At 45.1% G+C, this 25,296-nt stretch overlaps 1 protein-coding gene across 6 annotated transcripts in view; it reads right to left on the bottom strand.

The window, feature by feature from the left end:
- DPYSL2 (dihydropyrimidinase like 2) overlaps nucleotides 1–25,296 on the bottom strand; it is a 94,383-nt gene that overhangs the window by 50,860 nt on the left and 18,227 nt on the right. For 2 of the 6 annotated variants that reach the window (XM_084615128.1, XM_084615129.1), the window contains exons 1-3: nucleotides 24,064–24,209; nucleotides 20,071–20,159; nucleotides 18,711–18,895 (exon numbers count right to left, since the gene is read on the bottom strand). In XM_084615128.1, the coding sequence (XP_084471254.1) occupies nucleotides 18,711–18,895; nucleotides 20,071–20,159; nucleotides 24,064–24,102 (313 nt within the window). In that variant the 5' untranslated portion in view covers nucleotides 24,103–24,209. Of the gene's footprint in view, nucleotides 1–18,710; nucleotides 18,896–20,070; nucleotides 20,160–20,328; nucleotides 20,368–23,751; nucleotides 23,913–24,063; nucleotides 24,210–25,296 lie in introns of those variants that run through there. The other 4 variants (XM_084615125.1, XM_084615126.1, XM_084615127.1 and 1 more) reach the window with 3 other exon arrangements.

Here is a 25,296-nt window from a genome sequence, read left to right as displayed (position 1 = left end):
ATGGCACGAACATGATGTTTGCTGCCATCACATTGTACGCTCTGCGTTATACCCCTTTCCCTCCTCCTCCATCTGCCTTGTCTATTTAGACTGTAAGCTGTTTGGGGCAGAGACAGTCTGCTACCCTGTATTTGTGCAGTGCCTAGCAAAATGGGGGCCCAGTTTTAGTGAATGCTCAGGCATCACTGTAATAAGCATGATTAGTAATACACTTCCGAGACTTATAAATCACAGGCCTGACCCTCAGCTGATATAAATCGGCTTAACTCCAGTAACTTTAGTGGGATTACAGCGATTTACACCACCTAGAGATCTGGCCCAGTATTTCTTACGAGGCTTCCCAAAAGTTTTCAGTGCTCTGTTACAGCTTTGCAGCCTAGAACAGAGATGGCTTTTTAAGTTTATCTATATCTTACATATTTGACTAATTTACACTGAATTCCACAGTGGAGAAACAGACCCACACACAACTTTCTCAACATACCGTACCGCAAACTGCTTCCCACTCATTGCCATTCTCCCGCGGAGGCCCTGCTGAGGATCTAACATAAAACAACAAGGGGTTTTTTGTTTTTTTTTGCACCTTTCCATTTCCAAATCATTCAGCCTAGATTCCCATGAGAGTTTATTAAAAGCCCTAAACATAGAGACATTCGCTGTGCTAATACAATTGGGATACAACTGTTTGTTTGTACGTCTCTGATAGCTAGTCCCAAGGAAAGAAAAATAAATTATGTCACTTTGTTTTGTGTCTGCTTAGAGCCAAAATTAGACCTTTTCTTTAAAATCAGGAACTGGACCAGATTCAGAAGAATAACACACGTCTGAAGGTGGAGAATGTACCATAATGTTCTGTTATCCCCTAGCCGAAGACATAATGGGCAGTGGATATTTCATTTGTCTTTTCAGTTGTCTGATTAGATCCAAAATACAAGAATAATAATGTAATGCCTTTTGGACCCAAATTGAAAGAGTAATAGGAGGCCATATGTCCAACCAATTAATAACCCTTTTCAGCTGTGGAAATTATTAAACATTCAGATCACAGGCCAAATAAATCCCTGGTTTCTTTAGAGTAGGAATGTACAGTGTCTCCAAGTAGGTTTTATCTCTCAGGGGGTGATCATGCTAAAAAGAGCAGGGGAGGCACGTTCAAATGGGACCTGCAAGGGATTCAACTATTTCTTATTTTTAGGCATACTCCACAGTTGAAGCTCATGAAAAAGCATGTAATGCTTCAAAGGATAATTCCAGATAAAATGGCCTGCAAACCTAGGGAGGACAGGTAGGAGAAAAAGCGAGATATTTACTGTTTGTGGCCTTGGATTTAAAGTCAAGGTAAAATACATTTAACACTAGCCAGAGGGCAAAAGTTTGCTTTGAAAGAATCAGCCGGTGTAAAAGTCCGTGTCGCTCCACTGAAGTCCACAGAGCTTTGCCAGCTTTTTCCCCAGCTGAGAATCTGACCCTAATTTTGCTTTCCATCAGTGGAGTTGTTCCGGATTTAAGGCAGTGTGACCAAGAACAGTCTCCTTGGATTCCGATCTCCATTTCATTCTCTGGTGTTGCCTCCCGGAGCATTTGAGCCAAAGAGGGACGGACAAGCATTTTTACAACGAGAGTTTTAAATGGTTCTGACAAGGTTTTAGTTCTGCAGCAATAAGAAAATCAAAATTATTTCTAACAAATCCCCCAAGTCTCAGGGAGATGTGAGGCACGTATGGCATCGCATTTTACTGGCAACGTAGGAGGTGCTACAAAGAGATTTTCTTATCGGAACATTCCTTTGTCTCTGTACAATCTCCACAGAAATCTTCCGTCACCGCACAAAGACCAGAAAATTCCTCTTTCTGTGATTTTGGTTCAGTGATATCACACTTTAAGGGGTTCTGGAAATGTGCCAATATCAATCTCTGCTTCTGTTAACAGATTCAGGGCCCTGGTTCAGCTCTCAATTAAACCAGACTTCAGTGCACTTAACACCCAATTTACACTAGGGAAAGCCAGAAAATGGACCCAAATTCTCACATGTGCACGAACGTTGGAATTTTGGTCGGATTCCAGCTGTGGGTGCAATAAGAATACGCGGTATAAACAAAGCACAATTTTCAACCGGGGGGGCCGTAGGACAGCGTCCAGCCCAACACTTAAGCATCGCGAATACCCACTTTCTGCACCAGTCAGCGTATCCATCACCCTCTGGGAGCTGGTTGCTGAGGACACCCCTCTCACTCCATGCAACACTGCCCCGTAGTGATCTTTGGAGGCACTTTAATTGGGGCACCCTCAGTTAAAACGGAAAGGGGTCGCTGGCAAGACACTTTGTGACATGCCCTTGACTCGGGAGCTCACATCTCCCTTTTCTGAAACAGCCTGAATCTCTTGGCCTTTTGAGCACACACGTGTGTTTTCTTAGACTCCTGGGGAGTTTAAGGAGAGAAAGTTCCATGATTTTGGGATGGGAAGAGGATTTGGTCCTGCAATTAATTTGATCTGATTGATTTAGGGATAGAGTTAAAGATGGATGTGGCTCTTTTAATTGATGTACAAGCCCCTAGAACTGATGGGTAGAGCGTAAGCTCTTTGAGGCAGGAAATATGCCTTCTTCCACCCCCGACCGCTCCCCATCTTCTCCCACTTTACTTTTTGCTTGGGTATCTCAGACTATAAGGTGATGTCTCAGTTGTGGCTCAGTAGCCCTGACTGATTAATAGCAGTTCTGAGCACTCGACAAAGGCTTTATTTTATGCAACTCTCATTCTGGATGAGTTGCACCAAGTTCTGCGTAGCCTCCCCCAGCGTCTCTTTCGTGTTGCAGACCTTCATGCCGATGCCCATCTACTACGATCCTGGACTTCTCTCATGCATTAAAGATGATCAGGCCAAGTCAGTACCTGGATGGAGCTAGTGGATCCCCATGTCTGCAGAGAATGGTGCTAGCCAGCGTCATGCGGTTGATGGTACCATCTTTGTATATGTGGCATGTACCAGAGATTCTAAGTACTTTTAGGAACTAAGGATTCCATGAAACTTTTCACAGCAGTAGCAGGCATTAGTTCTGGATCCTGGCCAAATTCCAGGTTGGGTAAGTTTCCCCCCGCAACCTAAGCTGCGTTGTAGTGTCCTGATAAAAACATTGCTGTTTCATCTTACTGCTGGATGCAGTGATCCCTCTGCATTCCAGAATGTGCAGAACCTAGGGCCCCATTTGGAGAAAAGATACTGGATAATGGGCTTAAATTCTCCTCTCACTTACACTGGTGTAAATCAGGAGTAATTTACCTGAAGTCAATGGAGCCATGTTGGTGGGTTGCATGGGTAGCTGAGAAACTGAGGCCCAGAGGGGCTAAGTGACTTGTCTGATGTTACAAAGGTAGTCTGCAGCCGAGCAGGGAATTGAACCCAGGTGTCCTGAGTCCTACATTAGCATCCTAACCGCTGGAGCATCCTTCCTCTCTAGAATGCTCAGCTGAACTCCTGTGAAAACAACACAGCACTGCCCTGCCTCACAGGATGGGGTGAAGAGAATCAGACCCTTTGTGCTATACTGATCAGAGTGTAATTACACTGAAACTCTCCCCGCTTCCTTGACACAAAGTGGTGTTGTGTAACAACAGAGGATCATTCTCAAGAAACTCTGACTGATTTACCCTCACGTCGCAACTGCAGCGTGCCAGAAAATTTCATTCATTTGTAGAAAATCGTGGAGTGCCCAGGATTCCAAATATATACACCGCACATAAGCAACTGTTTGCAGGAGCAAAGCCATCTGGCTAACACTTGGACTATAGGCCATTAGGAAATGGAACTTACCATAGCTGAAGTCTCTTTTCAGTAGGCTTCATATTCAGACAGAAGCTTGCCATTAGAATTCACATATTAACCTCACATTTAAAAGGATCCTTAAGATTACTTAAAATCATCTTACAGAGCAGCTTTCAACTACAGGGACCCAGAAGCATTTTAAATACCCGGGATTTGATTCGCTTCTCACTTACACCAGCATTTACATCCAATTCTTGTTTCACTTTACCTCGCCACTGTGGCCCCAATTCTGCAATGCAAGCTGCACAGGCAGATGGGGGATCTGCATAGAGCACAATGCAGGATGGAGGCCTTCGACTGTAACTTTTTAGGGGAAGGGACCTTATCTGATAGATATGCGTATGGTGTCTAGCGTACTGTGGCCCGGTAGGTAATTCCACCGTGCAAACAGTCAGACGCCACCAACGTAGCTCGCTGACTTCAACGTTTCCCTGTGCTCCCTCTTCTGTCTGTACCCAAGTGCTGTCTCTCTTCATTTGTCCGGCACCTAGCACAAGGTCCCAATCCATGACTCAGGTTCCTAGGTGCTACCACAATACAAACAACTGATGTATAGTAGCAGAGGATCTGGCCCAAAGTCAGCAGAATGGAACAAGTACCCTGGAATAGCGCTGCTCTAGCTTTCTACCTATGCTCCATGTTGTTCATAAGAAGAGGGGAGCAGCCAAAGTACTTGACAGCAGCTCTCTTTGAACAACACAGCATGATCCACCACCCCACACCACACAGTGAGAAAGCAGCTTTAGTGATCCAGACCATTAGGGATTAAGTGCTATTGCATAAACACACAACATCAGTTACTTCTCTACAGCAGTTGCCAAATCCCTCTTTTCGGATGCATGGAAAAATCTAGGTTAGCTATCCAGTTGCATCTGCAGGAAGGCAGCTGCACTGTCAGTAATGTTGCCATTTCAAATGTTCCTAGCTAAAAGCAGAGGTCCAACTACAATACACATGACACAGATTTCAGTCATTCCTTCTTATTCTTCCCTATACAATTAGGCAGGGCCGTACCGAGCCCTGAACAGAGCTGGGCCAGTCAGAAACTGAATTGAGGTCAAATTCACCTGCTCTTTAAAATGTGGTGACAAACCTAAAATTGGCCAAAGGAGTCACAATGCTTTTAGAAGATTTTTTTTTGGGGGGGGGGCAAGATTCCAGGCTAATTGAGGGTGTGGGAAAGAGGAGAGGAAATTCGGGAAAGGTAGTGTCTGATTTATAAGCAAATCACACTAAACTCAGTGGTGTCACAGGATTTTGACCCGAAACCAGATGCTGTGTTGTTTTCACAGGAGTTCAGCGGAGCATTCTAGAGAGGAAGGATGCTCCAGCGGTTAGGATGCTAATATAGGACTCAGGACACCTGGGTTCAATTCCCTGCTCGGCTGCAGATTACCTTTGTAACATCAGACAAGTCACTCAGCCCCTCTGGGCCTCAGTTTCTCAGCTATCAAATTGGGGAGACCAGCACTGCCCTGCCTCACAGGATGGGGTGAGGATGAATACATTAAAGATTAAGAGGAGTTTGGATGCTTGGTCCTGCTTTGAGCAGGGGGGTTGGACTAGATGATCTCCTGAGGTCCCTTCCAACCCTGATATTCTATGATTCTATGATACTACATTAACGGGGAGCCGGATAACGATCTACAGAATTGTGGGGTTCAGCTCCAACCCAAAATTCAAGGCAAAACATGGGGTACAAACCCATGCAAAGTGAAAGCATAAGGAAACGTTGCACTAACCCCTGAAAGGCACCGAGCCTCAAGTTCTATTTATCTAGAGCTGCCGTCATTGCAGGTAACCACTAAGAGACTCTCTGATCCGATCCTCTCCTTAAGAGCAATGTTTGAAATGGACAGGCTGCCATCAGAATCCTCGCATGGCAATATCCGATGTGCTACCACAGTCCCTTTCATATGAGCAACCTCACAAACTCCTCCTTGCTGCGGGCTGAAGGATGGAGCCACAACGAAGACTGCACATGGCCCGATGCAAGAAAAATACACACAACGTATGTTGAGGAATAAACAGCTGCTCCCTTCTGTGCTAATTGGCAAGAGCCACTAAGGGCTCGGTGGATTCGTACGGTCATCTCCAAGGGGGCCCCTCATGGAATCCCACCATTAGAATAATACATACAATTCCACAGGCTGGAAAATAAGTAGTCGGAGAGATTTTTGGATGCACAAACGACCTCAGCAAGCGCTCTGCTGTCTTTGCACGAGCTGTGTTACTTAAAAGCAGCACTACAGCCAGAGACTCCTAATAGACTTGGCAGGGTTTAAAAGCTTGAGACGGCAAGAGCTTACAATGGGGAGGGCCCGGGTCTGGACACGGACAGGCTTCGGTAGTGAACGGCTAAAGGCTGCTTTGATTGAAAGTAACACATACGTCAGCAGAACCTGGAAGTTAAGTCACGGCAACAGGCAAGGTTCAGTGTGAATCCATGTGGAGCCCAAATGGAAAGAAAATGAAGTCACCATGCTCCAGTCAGTCAATCTGGGATCTTCACTGTTCCACACTTAAAGGGACACTGACCAGATAAGTCTCAAAATTTAGCTTCTGTACAGTTTTTTGACACCCTCAGAATAAACATTTTCAGGCAATTTATACAGAAAGATTTAAAAGTTTCCTTTCAGCACTGGAACCTCAAACACAACAACTCTGTGCTGGTGCACAGCTGCCAGAAAGTGAACTGACTGGAAAGTGCAGGGCAGTGTATATTAGCTACCGGTTCCCCCTAGACACTCAGCCAGTTCCTCTCTTTTTTCCGAGACTTTACCATGCAGCAACAATGCAGAGAAAACAAAGAATGTTGGTGAGACACTGCTGTCTAGTGGACAGTGCACTGGACTGGGACTCAGGAGAACTGGGTTCGTTCCCAGCTCTGCCCCTGACCTGCTGTGTGCCCCTGACCAAATCACTTCATCTCGCTCTGCCTGTTTCCCCACCCACCCTTTCTCTCTCTTATCTATTTAGACTGTTAGCTCTTCAGGGCAGGGAAGGATTCTTACCATGTGCAACACCTAGCTTGATAGGGGCCAATCTTGGTCAGCCTCTCTAGACTATCATAACATTATTAATACCACCCTTGCTTAGGCAAAAACTCCCAATGCTTTGCTTGAGTAAAGTTGCAGGATCAGGCCCAAAGAGTGAAAGTGACCGATCTAGTTTCACTGCCCAAATTAAGTGACGTGCAAAGATTTAAAAAAAAAAAAAAAACAATGAAAAATTAATTAGAAACTTTGCAATATATACATCTTGGGTGTTTATTAATTATCTATGGTAATAATAATTTCCATTAATAGTCTAAGGTGTTATTAGAAAAGCACAGGCAAAAATACATATGTATGGCTTATTAATGCACTGCCTTGCATATTGTGGAATCATGCAAACTTGTGCAAAAACATTACTGTCATTTAACAGAGCAGCATTTACTATAGATTTGTACAGTGCCTAGCACAATGGGGACACAACCTCTGTGAGCTACTGCAAAAGCAGTAATATTTAATACTAAATAAGGAGCGTTGAGTGATCACGTTTTGCACCCTTGTGGAAGTAAGAACACACAGTGCACAGCAGGGAAGAATGACACCGATGACTGTTAACCTCCTTTGAAGCTCTGATGCCCCTGTGCATCAGCTATTGTAAAAGCAAATGCTTCTGCCCGCACTTCAAACTTTTCATCCTCATTGACCATGCTACTCCTGGCAGGAAATAGCTCCGAAGTGATTTAAGATGGTGCAACAATCACTAAACGTGATCATTTTAATATCACGATTAAACCTGAGAGCTGATCCTGCAACCCTTACTCACACACGTAACCCTCTTTTGAGCAGTCCTTCCCGACTTCCTTTGCCTCGCTGCTGGCTCTCCCTGCTCCCGTCTTGCGTTTGTCCCTGTTCCCCACTGCTTCTCAGGTGTTCACCCTGTTAGGATATTAAGAGCCTGATTCTGAACTCATCTGGTGTAATTATATTCACGACAACTGCATTATTCCTGGTTGATACCAGTAAAAGCTAAGGGAGCATTCAGACTTAAAAACCCCCTTGCCATTAGTTAAATATTTAGGGGTTTTCCAAAACAGCCTTAAGGATTTAGGCACTGAATTTATTGCAGATCAATGGGAGTTGACTACCTGACTCTCGAAAGTCACTTCTTCAAGGTACACCGGCCCTTTAATTGGAAAGCAGGCTACAAACCATTTGAAATTTTAGAAACCTCCTAAAATGCAAGAGCTCATATCCCCAGTGTATTTTCTCCATATTATTAGAATAACTGGTAGTCAAGTTCAAAAGGCAGCTGGCTTCCAAGTCACCAAGCCAGAAAGAGCTATAATTCCTACTCACTGTAATTTCTCCCTGTGATTATAACAGTGGTTGACTGAGCCAATGCATGGAATGTCAGCAAATGATTTCACTCAAGGACAGCAAAGATACAGCAAGAAGTAGAGTCCTCTTAAAAAGAAGAGCCGCCTCAGCTGAAATGCGTGTGGGGGCTGGACTGGATAGTTTCAGTTCTCGTCAGGATATGAAATAGGCCAGGTTTATCAGACGGGCAATAAATAGATGTAATTAATCATAATGCGTCAGAAAAAAATAAGTGTGCCAATAAACAGGGTGAAATCATACCCCTGTTTGAAATCAATGGCAAATTCCCCAATGACTTCAACGGAGCCAGGATTTCACCAATCAAGATCAATAGGCGTTTGGCAAGGAATCCTTTGAGCTGATACAGAATCTTCTCAAGACGACCCTTGTTCTCAGTGAGTAGTACCTTATTCCATAAGTAATCCCATGACTGTTGTGTCGTAAGGTCCCACTCAATCTCTGGGGGTACAATTAGGCCCAAAGTACTTTGCAAACAATGGGCTGGATTCTGATTTTTGTACATTCAGAGTAACTTCAATCAAGTCAGTGGAGTTACTTCCAGGTACCCACCCTGGGAACTGAGATCAGACCCTGAAGTGTTAATTGCATCTGCTTCCATTTTGCAGATGGGTGAACCAAGGCCCACAGAATCCTCAGATGGTTTCATTTGTCACAGTGAAGTCATCAGAGCTATGACACATTCCAGCAGCTGATGATCTGGGCCATACACAATGAGTGACTTGCTCCCGATCCATAATGAATCAGTAGCTGAAGTGGGAATACAACGCTGGAGTCCTGACTCCTTCCTGTAAATACTAGACCAGTGGTTCACAACCAGGAGTATGGGGCCCACTGGCGGGCCACGAGCCGGTTTCAGGGGGGCCACCAAGCAGGGCCAGCAGGGTAGAAACTCAAAGCCCCCATGCATAGGGCTGAAGCCGAGGACCCTGAGCCCCACTACGCAGGGCTGAAGCCGAAGCCTGAGCAACGTAGCTTCATGGAAGCCCCTGGCAATTGCCGTGCTTGCTACCCCCTAATGGCGGCCCTGGCTTTTATGTGCAGAAAACCAGTTATTGTGGCACAGGTGGGCTGTGGCGTTTTTACAGCATGTCGCAGGGGCGTGAGGGCTCAGAAAGAGAAAGGTTGAGAACCTCTGTAACTAGACTATGCTGGAACCATTCATCCAAACTCAAGGACAGATGAAGAGCACCTGAATGCTATTTGGTAGCATTTGAAAAAAACAGTAATCCAAACCTCGACATGGATAAACGCCCCCCATAATGTGCCTGTTTTGCCTTTGTTTCCTCACAGGACTAACATATTCCACAAAACAACAGGGGTGCAGCCAGAAAAAGGATTGTGCAAAGAGCATCTTTTTATGCCACCGACCTGCTCCATGAGTGCATGCAAATCATACCACATTATGCTTTCCCATCTATTCACCCTGGAGAGTGAACACAGCTAGGGGAGAGCAAGCAGTATTCTACTCTGCCTTACAACACCCGCGGTGGACTCGTCATGAATCTTTCCTGCTGAAGATGTCAGAGGCAAGAGGATCGCAGCCAGACTGTCAGAGCCCACAGGATAGGTCTGCAGGACCAAAAGCTAGAAAAAGACATCTTTGACTTTCACACTGAGCAAACAGGGCTCTGGGAGAAGGAAGAATTATGGAACCCTGCAGTGGTTTTTGTAAAGTCTGCCTTCAGCGTACTGTATGGCAGAAAGGAAAGGGCCATTTCAGAGATCATTGCGATTAACCATTCTTCTTCCTTTCTACTGACCAGCGGAGGAGTTGAGATGTAGAGAACTGGAGCCAGATCCTCAGCTGGTATAAATCAATGGAGATAAACCAATTTATTCCAGTGGAGGATCTGGTCCTTAGTGCCGAGACACTATAGTAAAGAGTGCATTAAGAAATGAGAAGACAGTACAGCCTGGAAACAATGCATGATATTTTTGAACTTGTCTGTGCTTCACTTGTACGTGCTTCATGTGAAAGAAAAAGGGACATCATCCAAATAAATTTGAGAGGAGAGGAAACTTAAGTTCAGTGAAACCAAACCAAACACAGCGTGAAATCCTGGCCCCACTGACATCAAAGGCAGAACAACCTCTGACATCACTGGAACCAGGATTTCATCCACAGTTTTTACAAAACCCAAAACCAGTAGAAATGTTTCCAAGATTTTTTTTTTTAATTCCACTGGAACACACAAACACACGCACTCTTGCAATGTTTGCAATGGATACACTTCAGCCTTGGGGTACCCTAAGTGCAGGAGAACTTGAAAGTGAACTTGACATGTGAAACTGACCGATCCGTTTTCTCGGCCAAAGCTGTTGGATAGGTATAAAAGGAAACAAACAGCGTAAGTGGCAAACAGTGAATTAGACTTCCAAAATTATTTCATTCTGAATCATCTTGGATGCTGTTTATAGCATAAGTAAGGATATTTAGATGATCTTTAATCTAGTCTGGGCCTCTTGAGGAAGGGATTTCCAAAGGAAGGTAAAGCAGTTACACACCCAACTCAGTGAAATTTAGTGGGTGGCTAATTTTCTTAGGCTTCTTAAAAAAATTTCCAGGCTCAATGCTTGAAATAAACAGATACAATTATTGCATGGTATTTACAGACTGAAATGTGTTTGCAATATTATAAATCTGGTTTATTAAACATAATCCAATTTAAAAAGAAATCTTGAAATGAACAATGGCTCCCACCTGCTTTGGAAAAAAAAAAAAAAAAATCAAAGACCACCCACAGGGAGGATGTTCATGAGGGCAGCAATTCCATGCTTCCTTGTGGAGAAAACTTTATGCGAATGTATAATTTTGCTGAGACGAGAACAGCTGAAGCAAACCAGCATCTACAAAGCTTTGAAGTGTGGTAAGATTATTCATCCTTTTTTCCACTGTTCAGCTCCAGTGGCTTAAGTCTGCCAATTAGAAATGTCTCCCTAGCCTGAAGCTGTGTGAAAATATTAGTGCAGGGACAGAAATGATGCAACATCAGCCATTCTTTCAAATGTGGCCATTGATTTTGGGTGCGCAACTCGAGATACCTCAGGAGGAAGGACGGCATAGCGGAAAGGACACTGGCTTGGGCTCAATACACAGCTCAGCCAAAGATTTCCTGGCCACGGGCATGTCACTTAATCTACACTGTGCATTAGCTTCCCATCTGTAAAATAGAGATAATACTTCCCTACCTCACAGGGTGTTATCCGCATAATATATATAATGAGCATCAGTGACTGTGAGGCACTCAGATACTACACTGATGAGGGTTATATAAATACATGGATGTAATAGAATAGGGACTTACATTTCAGAAATATCGCTCCCCTTCACTTCTACACAACTGTAGGTTTGGGGCTTTTCTGAAATATCAGAGCCTAAGTATCTCAAGTTGGGCCCACAAAATCAGCAGCCACTTTTGGGGAAAAAATATTTTTAAATAACTACTCAAGCTAGAAGTGCTATTTAACATTTGTGTTATTACATGAACAGTCCATTTAACAATCTAAATGCAAATGCTATTTTCTACCCACCTTCGTTTAGCGAGATATAAAACAAGCAATAATGTGGACAAGGTAAATCAAGTGCTCTCATAATACAGGTGAATCTAAAGTCAACAAATATGAACCTTAAAAGGAAACACCATTTTATACACTGTATAATTACCCTGTGGAACTCATTGCCGTAAGGTATCATCGAGGCCAAGAGCTTAACAGGATTCAGAAAAGAATTAGGCATTTATATGTACGAAAACATCCACAGCTGCTTTAGATAGGATAAAAATATATACAAGATATAAGCCTGTATACTTCACAGCTTAAGTCACCACACTTAGGTTTCGGAAGAAACTTGCCCATGGGCAAGTTATTTCAAAACTCACAGTGGCAGCATTTCGTGCACCTTCTTTGAAGCATCTGGTTCTGACTATGGTTAGCGACAAAATGCTAGGCCTGATAGACCAGGGGGTCTCATCCAGTTTGGCAATTCCTGTGTTCTATGTATGGCATTTCCAACATATTAGCTCCTTGGGATCTAAATTCTTTGGGGATCAGGAATTTGGTTTTTTGCTTACTGTGTTTTTACCTCTGGTGCGTGCGACTATGCAAAATAAAAGCTATGTCCAGATTCTGTTCTCTGTCTCCCCGCCAGTCTGAAGGAAGGCAGTGCCATCAATCAGCGAGCACTATGGTCACCCCTGCCCATCTGGTGACTTTCTTGGCCGTTTTCCTTAGGCAGAAAGGGAAGTCAGGCATACTGAAAGTCCATGTTTCGCTTTGGTGCATGGGGAACAGACAAGACAATGAGGACGATTTTCAAAGGCATAAATGGTGCCCGCTTCTCATTTGTGCCTTTGAAAATCATCCTTGATATAAGTAGTTATAATATCTTATCATTACTGCCAGTAATCATCTTCACACCCTGGCTGCTCTGCCCAGGTCGGTCCCCTCAAGCCCATCCTTTCAGTGCCCCCACGTCAACACAGCTTTGTAAACCATCACCCCATCCCAGCCCTCGTTTCCTCCTGCTTTCGCCCTTTGTCCCCATTTCTTACTCTTGTTTCTGTGTCTGCTTCCATGAAGCCAAGAACACCCTTCTCCTTTCCTCACACCAAATGGTCCACCTCCACTCTGCCACGTGCACTAGGCATAAGCACCGTTCACTACCAATGTTACGACTACATGTTCCTTACACCCTGAAATGGCAGGGAAGACTTGCTTCTGGAGACAGGGAAGCGTGACTGCAGTTTTTGCTCGGTTTAACTAACGGGTTGCTTAGGATCTAATGGAGCACCTATCCCTGGGTCTATACTCAGGGAAAGGAAAAGAACCACCCACCCCTCTTCAGTGTGGGGGCATTCCTGGCCTAGAGACGGAGCAGCCGGTAACCACAACAGAGACAGTCTCACATTTTATTAGAAGACCCATGAGAAGGATTTAGAAACAGCTGGTGTTCCCCTACCCCAATCCCTTTCCCTCCACCCATCCATGACCCTCCACCATAGTACGCAGATTCATAGATATTTAGGTCAGAAGGGACCATTATGATCATCTAGTCTGACCTCCTGCACAACGCAGGCCACAGAATTTCACCCACCACTCCTGCAAAAAACCTCACACCTGTATCTGAGCTATTGAAGTCCTCAAATCGTAGTTTAAAGACTTCAAGGAGCAGAGAATCCTCCAGGAAGTGACCCGTGCCCCATGCTACAGAGGAAGGCGAAAAACCTCCAGGGCCTCTTCCAATCGGCCCTGGAGGAAAATTCCTTCCCGACCCCAAATATGGCAATCAGCTAAACCCTGAGCACGTGGGCAAGATTCACCAGCCAGATACTACAGAAAATTCTTTCTTGGGTAACTCGGATCCCACCCCATCTAATATCCCATCACAGGCCATTGGGCCTATTTACCATGAATATTTAATTACCAAAACCCTGTTATCCCATCAGACCATCTCCTCCATAAACTTTATCGAGTTTAATCTTAAAGCCAGATAGATCTTTTGCCCCCACTGCTTCCCTTGGAAGGTTATTCCAAAACTTCACTCCTCTGATGGTTAGAAACCTTCGTCGAATTTCAAGTGTAAACTTCCCGGTGGCCAGTTTATATCCATTTGTTCTTGTGTCCACAATGGTACTGAGCTTAAATCATTCCTCTCCCTCTCCGGTATTTATCCCTGTGATATATTTAGAGAGAGCAATCCTACCTCCCCTCAATCTTCTTTTAGTTAGGCTAAACAAGCCAAGCTCCTTGAGTCTCCTTTCATAAGACAAGTTTTCCATTCCTTGGATCATCCTAGTAGCCCTTCTCTGTACCTGTTCCAGTTTGAATTCATCCTTCTTAAACATGGGAGACCAGACCTGCACACAGTATTCCAGGTGAGGTCTCACCAGTGCCTTGTATAACGGTACTAAAACCTCCTTCTGCCTACTGGAAATACCTCTCCTGACACATCCCAAGACCGCATTAGCTTTTCTCACGGCCATATCACATTGGCGGCTCATAGTCATCCTATGATCAACCAATACTCCAAGGTCCTTTTCCTCCTCCATTACTTCTAATTGACGCGTCCCTAGCTTATAACTAAAATTCTTGTTATTAATCCCTAAATGCATGACCTTACACTTCTCACTATTAAATTTCATCCTATTACTATTACTCCAGTTTACAAGGTCATCCAGATCCTCCTGTAGGATATCCCTGTCCTTCTCTAAATTGGCAATACCTCCCAGCTTTGTATCATCCGCAAACTTTATTAGCACACTCCCGCTTTTTGTGCCAAGGTCGGTAATAAAAAGATTAAATAAGATTCTTCCCAAAACCGATCCTTGAGGAACTCCACCGGTAACCTCCCTCCAGCGTGACAGTTCACCTTTCAGTAGGACCCGTTGTAGTCTCCCCTTTAACCAATTCCTTATCCACCTTTCAATTTTCCTATTGATCCCCCAGCAGTCCTGCTTCCCAGAGACTGCAGCTAGCCACAGGGCAGTCAATGAGTGTGTTGCCTCAGTAACAATCAGGCATGTTTCTTTGATCTTTACAGTTACGGCTCTATCAAAGTCAATTTAAAGCATATTAAACAAAAGGAGAGGGGAGGGGTGAGAAAAGGAGGTAATGAGGAGAACCACAGAGGCTGAAGATGGGACAGGCCTACCAGGTCACACCACGTACACCCAGCCTTTCACACTGAACACTCCCCCCCTCGAGCTGCATAACAGGAGAGGCCACCATAATGGAGATGCATGTACAGGGGTACGTGAAAGAAAGAACAGGAAAGATCAGGCTCATGTCTGAACCCCACTTTGTGCCAGACCGGTTTGAGGATCTATTTATATACAATTACATATTTTGTTGAAGATGCTGGCTTCTTGCCCCATTCAAGGCTTGAATGGAGAAGGTTATGAATGGAGCCTTAGGCTGCATTTCTCCAAACCCATATTCCACAATGCTCTCATTGTCAAAGAGGAGAATTTGGGTGAAAAGCTTTGTCTAACGACAATAACGTTACTTTGCCATGCTGACATGTTCCCTTAATTTTTCCTCCAGATGAGCAGCATTACCTATATATGTTACTCCTGGGGTTAGTGCAGAGCTCTGGGAATCAGGACACCTGGGTTCTATTGCCAGCTCTGGCCCCAACTCACTGTATGACAAGGACTATGTAGGAACAAGTCACTTGGGGGGTGGATAGGATTTCCACTGCACTAGGGCAGCCAACTCCTACTGCAAGTCAACAGGAGATGGCACTAACTCCAATTCATGCCTTTGAAACTCTCCTCCTCATCTTCTCTGTGTCAGTTTTCCCATCTGCAAAATGGATCTAATACCAAATAACTCTTAGCTACCCCCAAACATATGTTCTTTCTGGTACTTACATGGACCCCAATACTGTAGTATTGATCACCTCACAACCTTTAATATATTTACCCTCACACCACTTCTATGAGATGGTGGAAAAGGCGATCATCCTCACTTTACAGATGGGCAACTGATCCACAGAGAGACTAAGGCCAGATCCTCAAAGGTATTTAAGCTCCAAACTTCCACTGGTTTCAATGGAAGTTAGGAACCTACATACCTTCAAGGGCCAGGGCCTAAAGTGACACGTCCAAGGTCACACAGAAGTCTGTAGCCTCCCAAGTCCTAGGCTAGTGCCCTAATCATACGACCATCCTTCATCCAGGGAGAGGATTAATTAATGACATGAAAAACAGCAGATTAAAAAAAAATTACCCTTTAAAAAGTTAATTTCCTTACCTGTGTTACCAAGGCCTCATCAGGTCAGCAAAACTGAAGAGAGTTCGATAAATGTAACGTCCGCCATGTAGCGCAGTTTGGGCAACGAGAATAAGACTAATAATGCTAGTTAGCCCTGCTCCAGCATGTTTCACTCGTGGATCTCCAAGCACTTTACTGAAAGGGTTGTATTTTCCCAACAGGAGAAATGGAAGTCCAGAGGGGTGAAGTGGCTGGCCAATGTTAGGGGAAGAGCTGGGAATAGAACCCAAGCCTCGTGATTCCCAGGCCAATGCTATACTCACTGGACCATCACTACCTGTTAGTACAACCCATCTAGTCAGTGTTTCTAGTGAACGATTACACAGCTGGTAAGCCGTGACTACTGCTTCTCATGCTGACCGGTATCATCTCATTGTTAATTTATGCTCCCCTTTCTGTCTATGATCAGTATCCATCTGTTGTTTGTTGCCTTCTACTTGGACTGTAACTTACTCAGGGCAGGGGCTCTCTTTTGCTTTTGTGTTTGTACAATACCTAGGACCATTGCACCCTGGTCTGTGATTGGGGCACACAGGTATTGTCACAACGCAAATTAATTACAATAATGGTCAGTTTCGCTTTCTGGTTCTCAAATTAACTCAGGGCTTCTCTGTTTGGGTTGCAAACATGGCAGGGGAAGGTTTAAATCCAGACAAGAAAGCTGTTTTCACTGAAACTGAGTGAAGATGAGGGTTGGAGGGGAAGGATGGTTTTGTGGTTAAAAGGACAGCTGGGCTGTATTCCAAGTTCTGCTACTAACTTCTTGCATGCCCTTGGGCAGCAGGGGGGTACTCTGAACCAACACCGCCCACTGGCTGACTTCCCACTACGAAACTTTTTTTAAAGAATGCTCATGATAGGGGAAAAGGAATGGGTTTATAGGTTCTATATGAAAAGAAGTGCTTGGGCAGCTATTGTGGGACTCAAGAGACCCCGGTTCAATTCCTGGCTCTGCCACAGACCTCCTGCGTGGCCTTGGGCAAGACACTTAGTCTTGCAGTACCTCAGACCACCATTACAAGAATGGAGATAATACCACTTCCCTACCGCAATATCCTAGCATTTCACAATCTTTAATGTCACAGGGGCCCACACTGGCACCTAAGATCATCGTTTTTCAGCCAGTAGTGGACCCTCTACCAGCATGCACTCACTGTCACAGGCAGCGTTGATCTCATTCATAAGTTTGGATGCAGAATCCTCTTTCCCTTGCTAAAAAAAAAAATTTTTGTTCTGAGGGGCCAGAATTCTGGCAACATAGAAGACCTATGCTAGCACAGGGGTTCTCAACCTTACTCTTGCTGAGGCCCACCCCAATCTGCTTTAAAAACTCCACAGCCCGCCTGTGCCACAACAACTGGTTTTCTGCATATAAAAGCCAAGGCCGGCGTTAGGGGGTGGCAAGCAGGGTAATTGCCTGGGGACGCCCAGGAAGCTACGTTGCTCCGGCTTCGGCCCCATGCAATGGGACTTTGGCTTTCTGCCCTGGGCCCCAGTGAGTCTCACGCCGGCCCTGCTTAGCAGACCCCCTGAAACCTGCTTGCAGCCCCCAAGGCCGCTGCTCCAGCAGATGTCACAGCAGTAACCAGCAGAGGCAGTACCGAAGAGCTTGCAAAGCAAACAGTGCTCACATAGGACAACAGACTGCAGGATGTCCTATGGCAGTTCACAAGCTCATCACCTGAACTGAGCTATATTTTACGTTTTTTCTCAGCTAGAACAACATAAATATGAAAGATTTGTGTAAAGAATTATTGGGGCAGATCCTCAGCTAATGCAAATTGTCACAGGTACCAAGAACTTCAGCCATTTAGACCAGCTGAGGATCTGGCCTAGGGACTTTAGTCAGTTTCACTTCCTGATTCTCACACACTAATATTGTGGCATAATTCCAAAAACCAGAAAGATAATGTTTAATTATTTGGGGGGAGCGGAGTGTATTTCAATTGAATTTTTAAAATCAGTTAACAAAACCTCGGGCCAAAAATTTTGAAACTTGGATGCTTAAAGCGAGGCACTTACATTTAGGCACCTAAGAAAGAAGTCTGATTTTGAGAGGTGCACCGTACAAGTAATTTGCATTGACTCATTGTGCCTCGTCAGTATGATCAGCCTCTACCTCCCGTGAGGACTAAAATATTTACCCCAAAAGGCCCATGTGAAGTGTCCCCATAGTATACTTATACAGCACAGCACCTCATGCCCAAGAATGACAAAACACTTTAGAAACAATACACCAATTAAGCCTCACAACACCCTTGTGAAGATGTTGTTATAGCAACTACACAGATAGGGAGACTGAGGCACAGAAAGGCTAAGATCTGACCCTGCAGCCAGTGACATCAATGACAAAATTCCCATTGAAAATTCCTCAAGGTTCCACAGTCAGCCTGGGTGTAATCCTATCCTCATGGAAGTCCATAACCCATTGACTTGAAGGCTAGATGATCCAACCAGGAATAGAACCCTGGAGTCCTGTATTCCACTTCCCAGCCCTGAGAGCGTGTTTGCCCAAGGGGTAGAGGAGGGAACAGAAGTCAGGAGACCCAACTCCCAGTCCCCCACTCTAGCCGATAAATGACACACACACTGAGAGGCAAATACCCTGCTATTTTCCATAAATTATGTTCCCCGCTTATAGATATGGTTTGTTCAAAAGAGCAAAGGGAACCTCTCCCCTCCCCCGCCCAACTCCCCAGGGAATACATATCTCTATCTTACTGATCATTGTGGTGCCTCCAGCCAGGGCAGCCTTGGTTCCTTGGAAGAAGTCATCAGCAGAGATCATTCCCTGGTCTGGCATCTGGAAGCGGGTATGGACATCAATTCCACCAGGGATCACCATCCGGCCATGAGCTTCAATGGTTTTCACTCCCCCTGGCACAATCAGATTCTCTCCAATTTGCCTGGGTAAACAGGTGTCAATCAGTAAGCGAGTTACAAATGTTACACCACATGAATATAATGAGAAACGTGTCTCAAGCGAGCGACATGGTCTGGATACAATACCCTTTAACAGGTGCCAATGATACAGCACAACAGAGCAATAGCAATACGTGGCCTCGGTACACTTCTGTGAAGCTGGCGTTCAGTGTATCACATTTTCTTTATTTTCTGTCTCGTCAAAATCCCACTGGAGTCAGTAGGAGTCTTGAAATTGACTTCAGAGGGAGTTGAACTGGGCCCAGTGCAATAATTCATTCTGGGATGGAACGGTGATTTTTAGATTTTCATGTTGCTTGGAAAGGACTGCAAGAATTTCTGCATGTAGCCTATCTACTTTATTTCACACTAAAACATATGTACAGCAACCACAAAAATAAACCTGCACATATGCTAGTTACCAAGTTCCTGATGAGACCCCAAAGCCCGTCAGTCTGGGTTTCGCAAGGATTTATTTTTAAACACCGAACTGTGGATGGTACATCACAATTAATTAGGTGTCTTTCACTTGCTCCTCCAACTTCTAGCCCTGATTAAGAAAGCAGATGTGCTGAGTATATAGCCAGAACAAGCAAAATTCCTGGTTTGTAACCTTTGGCCAGTCCATTTTTCCCTATGAGTTTTATTCCAAGGAAATGTGTAATACATTTAATGTGCCAGAATTGCATGCGTAAGGACTAAAAACCTAAAGGTGAGCCTGAAAGAGGCCTGATCCAATGCCCCCTGAAGTCAATGGAAGTCTTTAATGGGAAGATTTGAAAGAGATTTGGATTGGGCTTCAAGTCAGTTTGCTAGGCTCTGGATTGAGAATTTCCTAGGCCTCAATGCAGCAAGGTACTTGAACACATGACCAGCATAAATTAAGCATGCGAGTAGTCCCACTGAACTCAAATCATTCAAGCACTTAAGTACCTCGTTAGACCAGAGCTTTAATGACTATGTTAATTGGAACGTATAGTACTTTTTTATTATTATTTAAACACCTTGGTTTTAGATCCCTCCAGTCAAGCACCCCACTATGCATTACATATTCATTTCTTTCTGCATTCTACAAGACTGAGTTATTCTTGCAGTTCTGCAGTGCATTTACATTACATTTGCTAGTTTCAATCACATCATTGCATCAGGCTGCACTCACTTTATCAACCCATCTTCCATGTAAATGTCTGCATAGAAAGACTGGTCATCATTAACTATTTTACCACCCTTGATCAAAAGACGATCGCTCTGAAACAAAAAAAAACAAGGAACAATAATAATTAGGCTGTAAGAAAACTGACAGTTTGCAGCATCCGTTCACAGATAAAAGAGGAGAGGGAAACAAGCTTTGCATTATTCAAAGGGCATGTCAAAAAACAAGTCAATTACAGTACTTTCAACTGAAAAGATAAAGTACCATTTCATCTGCAAGTCCTTTCATCACTCTAATGATCCAAGAGCAAGCGATATTCTCTATTTAAAAGAAGTTTGGTTATGAGGCCTGTTTGTTTGCTTTAACTACCCCAACAACCAATTAAAACAAAATCGTTCACCCACCTACCACAAAAGTACTAAACACCATTTCTCAAAAAGCAGATTGTGGTTTTTAACCACGTCTCTTATTTTTAACCTTGTTGCAGGCGTAACTTCCTAAATCCACCCATCCTAAAGTCACTACTTGGCTAATTGAGTCACACTTGCAGTCAGAGAAATTGACCAAAAGTCTGTTGCCATGGGATACACAACACAAACAAATCCATTTTGTCCAAGTCTAGCAAGGTTTCAGTTCAGTGGATCTTTTACTGTGTTTCTACACAGCTACTGCATAATCTAATGAAAATAAGCACACATTAGCAAATTAACTTAAAGATAGGATTTAAGAAGCCATGTTATTAAACCTCCCTCAAATTAGATTGCTGTTTGGTAGAAACAGAAAGGTAATGCCAATGAGGCAGCTTTCAAGCCATTCCTTCTAGATATTCGCTTAGGTTACATAGCTCCTTTGCAGCTACGGTAAGTGAAAAACAAATGCATCATTTTGTAGTACTCGTGCACAATATCAAAACACATACTCTAAAGATCTTTAGGTGAGAAGGAACGTGGGCCATTAGCATTGTATTCATCCTCTTTCCCCACAACACTAAGTGCACATATATTTAATACTGAATTCAAAGTGCACATGTATCATGCAGCACTAAATTTAAACCTCACAAGTTACACCTTACCTCTCAGAAATGTATTTGCACATCTTCTGAAAAGAAACTGCTAAAACTTGCCCCGTTTCCTTTGTACAGAATCAATGACATTTCATAACCCAAGGCCTGACATACTATTGTCCATAGAGGAAATCCAAGGCTGATTTAAAAGAGGGAAAAGTGCATGACTTTAACATGTAGATGCACAGACCATAAAATTAGAACACATGCTTTCAGAGGCATTATTTATTACTATTATAGAGGTAGTCAGGAGCCATAGTCAGAATTGGGGCTGCACTGTGCTAGGAACTATGCAGGCATATAGAAAATGGCAGTACCTGCTCCAAAGAGACTACAATCTAATTTAAGATAGGGGACCAGATTCTCAGGTGTTATAAACTGGCATTGCACTTTGGAAGTCAACGGAGCTACCATGATTGCACCAGTTGAGAATCAGGCCCAAGGTGTTTAAGATTTGCATTTACAGCTAATTTTATATCATTGTACAAAAATTATAAAAGCTTTTTAGTATCCAGTCTTTCTTTCCTTATTTAAGGGAAAAGTTAATGGAGAGTTTTGGCTCCGTAAGGATGCAAAAAGAAATCAAGATTTTAAATTTAGGCTCTGCTGTGACAATAATGCTTAACAGAGCAACATGGGGCTTGAAAAACTTGCTTGTTTTCAATGCCAGGTTCCTGTATACTACAGCAAATTGTCCCACACTTCCATCATTCCTAGAATCACTGCACTAATTCCCTCCAGTGCAGCCTTCTTGTGCCATTAAAGGCCTGATCCTATTGAAATCCATAGTTTTGCCACAGATGATAATGAGAGCAGAAGAAAGTCCTCAATCCACTGTCACTTGGGAAATATACAAAAAATGACAAAATTAGCCTTGGACATTATAATGCTGTTCTATAACCTACTGCTAGTATTCAGAGTAGCAGCCGGGTTAGTCTGTATCCGCAAAAAGAAAAGGAGGACTTGGGGCACCTTAGAGACTAACAAATTTATTTGAGCATAAGCTTTCGTGAGCTACAGCTCATTTCATCGTACACACCTCTCCCTTTGAGGCTGATCCACAGCCCACCAAAATCAACGGGAGTCTTTCCATTAACTTCAATGGGCTTTGTATGAAACCACATATGCAGTTTGTATCTGTGGGAAGGACTGATACCACACTTGTTCATATTCACCTTACTGATTCACATGAAAGTCCCCTACCCATTGAGCCAGATTCTGATCTCTTTACAGACGGATCTCAGTGGAGTCACACTGTGTTTATACCAGAGTAAATCAAATCAGAATCTGGCTCATCTCCTATTCTTTGTCTTGTTATCCACCCCAACCCAAATAACTGCAATGTTCATTCATGAAAAAAATACACCAGTTCGCTGAAGACCCACAGCACCACCCATCAGTAATATTCAGCTTCCTCTAAATCGGGACTAGCGTTTTTAAAACCTTAAGATACTGGAATCTCAGTGAGAGATCACTCATTTTTTCTACCAGTTAAAGGTTCAGTCTTCTCACATTCCAATCAGTGAAGTACACTGGGCTGCATAAATGCTTTTTACACACAGCTACCCAATTCAACAGCTCACATCCAAATGTCACACTTAATATCATCCATCCACTACCGTTGATCTTTCACTTGTCCACCTCTAAGGCTCAGGAACAAGATTTACGACGGGTGCATCCTTCAGTCTAAGAGCGGAAAGCTCTTACTCGGATACAAACAGTGCAAACTTGTATGTCAAAAGATAAACAAGGAGCATTTTTAACTGCCTCACTTACGCTGCAGAAAGTTAGTATCTTTGCCCCTGTGATACCTGCACTGATCAGTTTCCATAATAATGGGGAAACGTAGGGTTTTATGTCACCGCTCCTTTTCTTTTCCCTTCAGATTTCATTCAGGGGTGGACTGAATTGTGTGTTGCAAGAATATTCCTGGGGAAGAGAAATACTTCCTATTTCATTTCCACACCTAATCTTAAAGAGGGGGAGGCGTTTCTCATATACCAGTACCAAAAAAAAAAAAAAAATCCCACCACCAGGAGCTCTTTCTAAGCATTGTTTTCGCTGCGCTGGGAAGGAGGATGGAAGATGAAAAGAACCAGCCCCATCTGCTCATCTCATCGGAGCAGCGCCATTACCTCCTGGAGGAACAGCACAAACACTGTCCCCAGCTCCTCACAATCACAGCCCTCTTTGTATGAGCAGAGGGGGGGAAAGCTGCTTCCATCATACCAGAAAACCAACAGAAAAAAACCCTCAGAGCCCAGCCAAATCTGCCCCCTCCTCCCAGCAAAGTGGTGGAGAAGCTCTGCCCGGCAGATATGTCTGTTCCTGAGCCATATTTTAAAGCCAGACTGTAAAAAAATCTGGTTTTATGTCTATTTTAAAATCTCCCCCAGACCCTCCCCAATCCTACCTTCTTCCACCCCACCCCGGCTGTCATTCTGCATCTACCATTCACTTCCCCACCCACCCGCATCCGCCCTGTGTATTAGGAGCGGCACGGGCTGCCATAAAACATCAAAGCGATACATTTTCAACTCCCCCCCCCCCCCACTCAGGGCTTCGGAAACCCACGAGCCAGCTCCCTCCGTCTATTCTTCCCACCCGTGCACGCCTAAACCTGCCATCCGTTTGCTCGGACCCATGCTAGGGTCGCAGCATCCCCGAGCTGATGAGCCACGAGCCCAGCTCCGCTTCGACTGGCGCCCCACTCCTTGCAACTTCAAGGCAACCATTGTTCGCCCCGCATCCCCTGCATGTTTTCAGGACGTCTAGATAAGGCTTCCAGCGATGCTGCGGCAGAGGAGGGGTTTTTTGCAGGAGAGCGTGATCTTATCATCTTCCTGCAAAACCCCTTGCAATCACCTCCCAAGCACACAAAGGGCTTAATCCTCCCCCTCCCTCTTTTCCTTCCTTCCCCATGTCGCTACACTCACCGTGATCCGTGGAATATTTTTCTTCCCCTGATAAGACATGTCTCTTGGGAAACAACCCCCAAAACAAAAACCGGGAGGGGTTTGTTTATTGATTTTTTTTTCCTTCTTGCAAACGCTTTATTGAAATTTAAAAATATATAGATAGATATAAAATAAAATCAATTGCAATCAAAAGGAAGTGGGGCGGGGGTGGGAGAGGGGGGGACGCTGGGGTCTGCAGGGGAGGAAAAGAAGCTTGCCCGGCGCTTTGCAAATCGCAGGAACCGGGACCAACAGCAGCCCCGGCGCGTCTCCCTGTCTTTGCCCCGCTCCAAGCCCAGCCCCAGAATTAGACCGAAGGAGCCAGCGGGGGGAAAAATCCCCGTTGCAATCAAAGCCCGAGCACAAGGAGGCAGCGGGAGCGCATGCGCGCTCAGCCACTCCCTTTTCCTCTGCCGAGCGCGGGGGAGGAAGCACCCGGCTCTGGCCTGGATTGGCTGGCAGCCGCCGGGATATGCAAACGAGCCCCGGCCGCTGTGCAATGGGAGGGGAGAAGAGCGGTAACATGCAAAGTGGCGCAATGGAGGAGCCGCCCTCCCCTCCCCGCGACAACCCAACCCCCGGGGCGGGCTCGAGCTGCGAGCTCGCGGCGCGGCGGTGCACGGCCCGGCTGCTGCCCCGGCTCCAGAGCCCCTGGGGAGCAGGCCAGGCCCGGCGGGGCGGGGCGGGGCCGGGGGGGCAGCGTTGCATTGCAGCTCGCTGGATGCTGCAGCGCCCTCCTGGGCTTTGCGCCCGGGCTCCCAAAGCCCCAGCCCACGCTGCCGGTGCAATGCCCCAGCTCGCAGCTGGCAGATGTGGGGCCAAGCCAAGCCAAGCCCCCTGCACGGGGCCAGAGCTCCGCCGCCGCCCACGCCCTTTACCACCAGCCACAGCGGAGGGGGATGGGGGGGGGGTTGTTCCCCCTTCCCCCCCCCCCCCCCCGCCGCCCTTTCCGCTGGCGTGGCTGGAAGATGCTGCTGCGGAAGCTTGCACGGTGGGCGGTTGCTGGGTGAGATCAGCAGCAGGTTTGCAAGGGAATTGGGGGAAGGGGAGTTGCCTTTTTTTTTTTTTTTTTTTAAAGGGAAAGGAGAGAACCGCATAACCCTTGGCGAAAGAAAGCATTGCCCAGCAGAACAGGGAGCTGGCTTCTAACCGAGTCCCGGCCTGATGCTCGGGGATGCTGAGCATCCGCAGCTCCCCGTGGGAGCCATAGGA

Source organism: Lepidochelys olivacea (genome assembly GCF_965140295.1).
Source record: "Lepidochelys olivacea isolate rLepOli2 genome assembly, chromosome: 26".
NCBI lineage: Eukaryota > Metazoa > Chordata > Testudines > Cheloniidae > Lepidochelys > Lepidochelys olivacea.
This window is presented reverse-complemented; position numbering and strand designations above follow the sequence as displayed.